Source organism: Phocoena sinus, chromosome 3 (genome assembly GCF_008692025.1).
Source record: "Phocoena sinus isolate mPhoSin1 chromosome 3, mPhoSin1.pri, whole genome shotgun sequence".
Classification (NCBI taxonomy): Eukaryota; Metazoa; Chordata; class Mammalia; order Artiodactyla; family Phocoenidae; genus Phocoena; species Phocoena sinus.
The window spans coordinates 19,232,737-19,239,519 of record NC_045765.1 but is presented as its reverse complement, the minus strand read 5'-3'; the positions used below and the strand labels follow the sequence as shown (position 1 = coordinate 19,239,519).

Here is a 6,783-nt window from a genome sequence, read left to right as displayed (position 1 = left end):
AAATAAATGTATTTAAAAAAAAAAAAGACTGTATCATTGTGAAGTGACAGTGGAGTGTCACTGTCATAAAGATGAGGCTTGGGATGTACCAAGGGTGTGAGCAGCTGAGGTGGAGTTGAGGTCAAGGGGCCAGGAGGCCGGATCTTTGGGGGCACGATCCTTGAGTGCATGGTGGCCCAGCGTTGGTGACAGGAACAGCAACAAGGGGAGGACAGTAAGGCAGGCACTAAAGTCTTCAAGAGACTCCTTATTTCCCTCTGGAGGGAGGACTCCTTGAGAACAGGACTGTGGCGGTAATGAACATGGCCGTGACCTCAGTGCCTGGCACAGAGTAGGCACCTGATCAAACTCGAATGAATGTATGCTTGGTATGCAATTTGATCTTTATCCTTGACAGGTGAGGAAGACTGAGGCCAGGGGTTCCACAGAAGTGTCTGTGCATTTTTGAGTCTCAGTGGGGAGTGATTTGGGTGTGCGCACATTTGAACTCCCTTCCACCTGCCCGTCTCCCCCCGGCCCCCAACTCCTCCCCAGCCCAGGCTTTCTGGCCCCTCAAAATCAGCCTCCACACTGCTTCCCTGGCTGACTATGTCCCTCTACTGAGGATAAGACCAAGCTCATTGTAGGATGGTGAGGTCTCTCATGTGCGGCCAACTCTCCCTCAGCCCCTTGGAGCCCTCCGGGTCCATGGTCTTCCCTTGCTCTCTGCACCCACCATGCCCACCTTCACCCTGGAAAGCTCCAGGGCTCACTGCCAGCCTGGTGAAGCCCTGCCTGCCCTTCACACTCAATTCAGGGGGCACCTCTCCCATCAGCAAGCCTTATTTCTCCCTCTGCCCTACTGTCGGAGTTATTTCTGCTGAACAGGACCACGTGGAGCCGTAATTACCTGCATCTCACCCTCCTGCTCCAGGAGACTTGAGCCTACTGGTGGCAGAGGTCAGGTCCAGGTCACGTGTGTCCCTGGAACCCAGCACAGGGCACTGGTGTTTGCTGCAATGCCTGTGTTTGAGGGTCTGTGTGGACCCGGGCAAGCCACTGCAAGGAGCCGTAGGGAGGAGGTATGGACTGTGGGCCACAAGGTGGGATGGAGAGGAGAACTAAAAGGCTTTATTACCAGCAAATCTGTACACTATACACTGGGGGCCGGCAGGGCACCCGAGGGGTCCTCCCCAGGCGCTCTGCCTTGTCCCTCCAGGCTAGAGTGAGTGTGGGGGTGTGTCTGCAGACGTCCATTGTTCCCCCGCCCTCTTGTCCCAGGGAGAGAGCCTTCCTCTCCTCCAGCCGCCACGATACTCGGTCAGGGCCTGTCGCAGGGAGCCGGTCCCTTCCTGCGCTCGCGGCTCAGCAGCGTCACCAGCTTGGCCTTGAAGCCCAAGTGGGCGCCGGCGGGGGCGGAGCCCCCGGCCTCGTCGCCGTTGTCGGCCAGCTCCAGCTCCAGCAGCCGCCGGTACTGGGCCTCCAGGCTGCTGTCATGGGCCGCGCCGGGCCAGCCCAGGTCCTGGCTATTGTGGTAGATGCGGCTGGCCAGGGGGCTGCGGCCGCCCGGGCCCTCCTGCTCCGGACAGCCGACGTCGGGCGCTGGGCCGGCGTCCAGCACGCACAGGTTCTCGTACAGGTGCTCGGCGGCGTCCGGAAGCCGGCTGGCCCGCTTGCACACCGACGCGTAGAGCGCGGGCGCCGGCTCGTCCGGGGCTGCGGGGCCCAGCAGAGGGGGCAGGCTCTGGGGCCCGGGCTCGGCCGCGCGCGCCCTCCGGGAGCCGGGCGCCTCGGGCCCCGGGGGCACCTCCCGCAGCTCCCCCGGAGGCTCCAGCGAGGGCAGGGAGGTGGCCCGCGGCAGGGGGCAGGGCTGGGGCCCCGCCGTCTCCGGGAGCCGCTCCCGCTGGCGGGCGATGGCGGCGGCTACGGCCCCGCATAGGTCGCGGGAGCGGGGGCTGATGAAGGCGAAGAGGCCCTCGCCCGAGTCGCAGCGGCGGCCGGCTTCAAAGGAGAACACGCCCTGGGCACGGGCGGCACGGGGAGTCAGCGGCTGAGGGGCCGCCCGCCAACCGCTACCCTTCCCTGCGGGACCAGTGGGGCGGCCGCCCAGCACCTCACCTTGTCGGAGCCGAACTTGCGCAGGAATCGGTAGGGCCAGGTGTAGAGCGCCTGGGGGCTAGCGGGCTCGTTCAGCTGGATGGAGTCCTGGCCCAGCAGCAGGAGGTAGGGCCCCTTCAGCTGGCAGCGGGCGGCTGCCTCCGTCCTCTGTACCACCACTGGAAACTCGCCCACTGCAGGCACGGCACCGTGAGGGCCACAAGCACAGCCCCCGGGCGTCCCGGAAAGATCCCAGCCCTGTTTGTGCTAGGGCTGAGGCTGCCCCTGTACCTCCTCGACTCACCTTCCTGCCAGGAGGAGTAGATGGAGTTCTCCTCCATCTGGACCAGGCCCTTCTTGGGAGCCTCTGCTTCCCCTGATCCTTGGGAGCTCTCCCCTGTGCCCTGGGGAATGGGACAAGGTCAGAGGTTAGTGTCCCATCCACTCCTCTTCCCACATCCTTTCTCTGGGGTTCATGACAAGCAAGGGCACCCAGAGACTTGAGTGCCAGTCCCAGTTCTGCCCCTGACACACTGCAAGACCCTGGACACCCTTCTGAGCCTATTTCCCCACCTGCAATCCCCACCGGCTCCCCCTTGAGGGTGCTGAGTGCTATAAAGCAGAGGGCACAAACGAGGCTGTCCATTGCCCTTGAGGTTGGCCAGCGACTGGGCCGGCCTGTGTGTGTCCCTGACAGCTTGGAGCAGTAAAGGGGTGGGAGCTTCAAGGGTGGGACCCACGAGTGAATGGCCACTTGTTCCTCCCATCTCTGGCCTCTTTCCCCATCTCCCACCATGTCCTTTGGGCTCTGACCCTGAGCTCTCCATCATGACCACCTTGGCCCATGGTACCATGGCCAGGGTCAAATGCAATGGCTTTCCACTGGTCTCCTTGCTCCTGTTTATTTCTTTTTTTTTTTAATTATAAGAATCATGGTAAAATATACAACATAAAATTTACCATTTTAACCATTTTAAAGTGTATGATTCAGAATTTTATCATCATTCCAAATGGAAGCCCCGTACCCATTAACTGTCACTTCCCATTCCCCCCTCTCCCCATTCCCTGGCAACCCTTAAGCTGCTTTCTGTCACTATGGATTTGTCTCTTCTGTATTTCACATTAATGGAATCATATAATGTGTGGCCCTTAGTGTCTAGCTTCTCTGACTTAGCGTGTTTTCAAGGTCCATCCATGTTGTAGCATGTATCAGTGCTTCATTCCTTTTTATGGCCAAGTAATGTTCTGTTGTATGGATAGACTGCATTTGGTTTATCCATTCATCAGTTGATGGACATTTGCGTTGTTTGCATCTTTGGGCTACTGTGAACAATGCTGCTCTAAAGATTCTCGTACAAGTTTTGTTTTAACACCTGTTTCAGTTCTCTTGGGTATACACCTAGGAGAATTGCTGGGTCATATGTTAACTCTATGTTTAGTTTTTGAGGAACTGCCACTCATTTCCTTTTGGTCCATCACGGATCCTGTAAAGCTTTAAAACTCTCAGCTTCTGTGTCCAACTCCCCAAAGGCTTCTCCTCACACTCAGAATAAAATCCCAAACTCCACATGTGGCCCAAGGCAGTTTCAGCTGGCTCCCACCGGACTCTCCACTGTTGCCGCTTCCTGGGCCCCCTCTCACTCCTTACCTTCCAGCCACACTGGCCTTTCTGCTGCTTGAACATCAAGCTTTTCCCTGGGCCCTTGCCCATGCTGCTCCCTTAGTTCAGGGGACTCCTCAGACCTGTGTTTAGGACACTCTTTCCTCAGATCTTTGCCTGGTGGGTTATTTTTCCTCAAGGATTCAGGCGCACTCTCCTCTCCTGAGAAGCCTTCCTGGACCATCCTAACATCCCCCTACTCACTCCTGCTCCCACCCAGCCTCTCATTTTCTCCATAGCATGCATGGCCATCTGAGATTTGTTCTGTGGGCTTCTGGGCTGTTTCCCAGGCTTCTAGGTGCTTGGCAGGTGCTTGCTGAGTGATGAGATGTGAATGAGCATGGAGATGAACAAGGTGTGAGTGAACTGGTCTCCCCGGCTGGCCCCTGGATGCCTTATCCGCCCACTCTGTGCTCACCGGGAAGGCCAGCTGGCAAATGGGGGCCATCCAAGACTGGCGGTGCTGTGCGGCCAGCAGGTGGCTTCGCTCCGTGGTGGTGAGCAGGAAGGCACCAGTGTCCCGTGGGCAGCTCTCACCGTCAGCCGGCAGCACGGATACGCAGTCAGCCAGGCGGATGACCCGCCGCTCTCCTCGCCGGCCAGGCCCCACAGACCTGTCACCTGTTGGCCCCAGGCCACCATCCCGGACCTCCCAGCTCTCTAGCCGTGCCACGCCTGATGGGCCTCCTGCATACAGTAGACCCCATACCTTCCTCCAGGACTTCTGCAGGAGATGAAGATGGGGGAGATGACCCTCGGGTGGCAGTTCTCCCTGCAGCTCAGCCTAGCACAAGCCACTTAGCAAACACTCCTGGCCACCTAGGCTGGCCTCTGCCTCGCAGCTCTTCAGGCCACAGAGGATGCCTTGCCAGAGCCAGCCCGGCAGCAGGAAGCGTCTGTGCTTGGAGTCGGTCAGCCCTAGCTTCAAATCCACCCCACACTTTCCTAACTGTGACCCCCCCATAAGCACTAGGATCCTCGTCTCTCAAAAGATTATGAGAACACGGGGCTGGGGCTTCTACTGGGCAATGTCTGTAAAGTATCTAGTGGCCAGAGCAGACCACCTGACACTACTCCTTTGTTGGTGCACCCACCCCCTGTAAAGAAAAGGTCAATTGGGCCACGGAACAAGGGCTGGGGCGGGAGGGAGGCCTCAGTCTCATGATGGCAAGGAAGGAAACATGCAAATAGCGTCGAGCAAAGGAAACAGACGGTTTATCTGCCTGGGCAGCAGCTGCAGCTGAGCTGTGGGTGTGCAGGGCCTGCTACCCCAGGACAGGGCTGGGAGGAGCTGAGCCCTCTTCTGCAGGATGGAGCTCCACTTTTGGGGGCTCCTCCAGCTCAGCCTCCAGCCCTCTTGAGGGGCCACAGTGCCACTAGTAGATGGGATGGAAGGCAGTTGGATTAACCAGCCTCACAGCTCTGCCCTGCCCCAAGGGTTCCATTCTTGGCTCCCCGCTCTTGGCTTCCCATCTGTAAATGAGGCAGGGTCTCGAAAAGGCCCACTCAGCCCAGCCTGCTCAGGCTGAGAATGGGGCTCTGTTCCACTTCCCCACACCTGGGTTGGATTCCCCACCTGGACTCCTACCCCCATTCTCCCAGGTTCTGGTGGGCTGTCCAAGGCTGGGGCAGAGGCCCACCATCTGTCCTAGGCAGCTGCCTGGCAGCCAGGGTCCCCACCTTGCCAAACTTGATGTGCTGCTGGTAGAGGATGCCGTCCTTGATGGGTGTCTCCAGAGGCTCCATGGCCATGGCCGCCGCTCCGAGGGCCTGAGGAGACTGGTGACAGGCCGGAGGGGAACTCCTCACACTTCCCCTTCTGGCCACTTCCCCCTCCCTCTGTCCAGAGAGGCAGCTGCAGGGTTGGGGGAGGGGAGCTCTGTCTTCGGAAAAGGAGCTAGGATGGGGGTGAAGGGCATCACATATTCCTTCCTTGGGGTTCCAGCTGGCCCAAGGTACCCACTAGTGCCAGGCAGGGCCTTGGACCACCTGAGGGCAGATGACCCGTGCCTGCCTGGGTCAGCTGGGTGTGAGCCTCTGACCGCAGGCTGGCTCCTGAATCAGGAGCTCCTACCCCTCCCCCATCCTGGGGCTGTTGTGTACCCTGGGGCCTGCCATTCCCACAGCCTGGTCCCTACCCCAGGACCTTTCTCTAGCCAGACTGGCAAATTCCTTGTTTTCCCCCTTGGAGTCCTGGTTGGTCTGCTTGTCTTTACTCTGGAAATAGTTCTAATGTTCACTTGCTCCTCTCCATCTTCACAGCCCCTATCCATTGCCAGCTTTGGCATCTCCCCTTTGAACCACGTCCCCGCCTGGGCCCACCGGGCCCTCTCTAACCCCAAACCAACCTGTCTCTCCCCTCCCTAAATGCTTCCTGGCTCCCAGTGCCCTTAGGTTTAGCTTGGACTCCTTGGCCCAGCATTCAGGGTGCTGGGTATTCTGGCCTCCACCTCCCCCAGCCTGGCCCCTTCAGGGCACCTCTCACCGTGCTGCTCAGGGCTCTGGGACTTCTTCCTCTGGGAGGCCTCCCCAGACCACCCCACGCTGTCTGAAAGCACAAAGGCCCCACCCTCATGGCACGGCCCCAGCCACGTGAGCGTGGGTGGCACGCCCCCAGCGGGTTCCCTGGAGAACTCACAGGCTTTTTAAGCTCTGCTTCTTGCTAGAGTCCTGTTTCAGTCTTGTCTTCCTGGAGGCCAGTATGGGAGCTCTGCATATGAATCTGAATCCTGAGGACAGCCTCATTTCATTTATTCAGTGCCACCTCTGGGAAGGAATGTGTAAACAGGCTGAATACTGCTTGGGGGTCACATGTGGGGTGTGTAGCTTCTCGGGCAGGAAATCTTTTCCAAGGGCCTCATTCACCTGGCTTTGTGCCCACTGTGGCCCAAGCAGCCCTGAGCTCTGGCAGCCTCAGACACCATGTCCTTTGCATGCTCATTGCCATTTCAGCGATGAGGAAATCAAGGCTCAGAAACGTTAAGTAACTTGCCCTAGGCCACACACCAAGTGACAAACATGGCTTGAGCAACTGCTGTCCTGCTGGG

The 6,783-nt window shown here is 58.8% G+C and overlaps 1 protein-coding gene across 2 annotated transcripts; it reads right to left on the bottom strand.

The window, feature by feature from the left end:
* Window positions 1–1,088: 1,088 nt before the first annotated feature.
* DOK3 (docking protein 3) lies at window positions 1,089–6,273 on the bottom strand. Of its 2 annotated transcripts, none has more exons than XM_032628782.1 (6): window positions 6,222–6,273; window positions 5,417–5,515; window positions 4,155–4,460; window positions 2,381–2,480; window positions 2,098–2,270; window positions 1,089–1,999 (listed from the first exon to the last, which is right to left on the bottom strand). In XM_032628782.1, exons 2-6 carry the CDS (start codon window positions 5,486–5,488, stop codon window positions 1,301–1,303), a joined length of 1,350 nt encoding a protein of 449 aa, XP_032484673.1. In that variant the 5' UTR covers window positions 5,489–5,515; window positions 6,222–6,273; the 3' UTR covers window positions 1,089–1,300. The 2 variants fall into 2 exon arrangements, with proteins under 2 accessions (XP_032484673.1, XP_032484672.1); XM_032628781.1 differs by having other exon boundaries at window positions 5,417–5,615; window positions 6,222–6,254.
* Between the last annotated feature and the right edge of the window lie 510 nt (window positions 6,274–6,783).

Bases quoted from the DNA above. Each gene is read 5' to 3' on its own strand.
- DOK3 (XM_032628782.1), bottom strand. From the start codon at position 5,488: ATGGCCATGGAGCCTCTGGAGACACCCATCAAGGACGGCATCCTCTAC. The intron at 4,461-5,416 runs GTGGGGACCCTG...CATCTCCTGCAG, and splicing joins AGCACATCAAGTTTGGCAAG to AAGTCCTGGAGGAAGGTATG. The intron at 2,481-4,154 runs GTGAGCACAGAG...CCCATTCCCCAG, and splicing joins TTTGCCAGCTGGCCTTCCCG to GGCACAGGGGAGAGCTCCCA.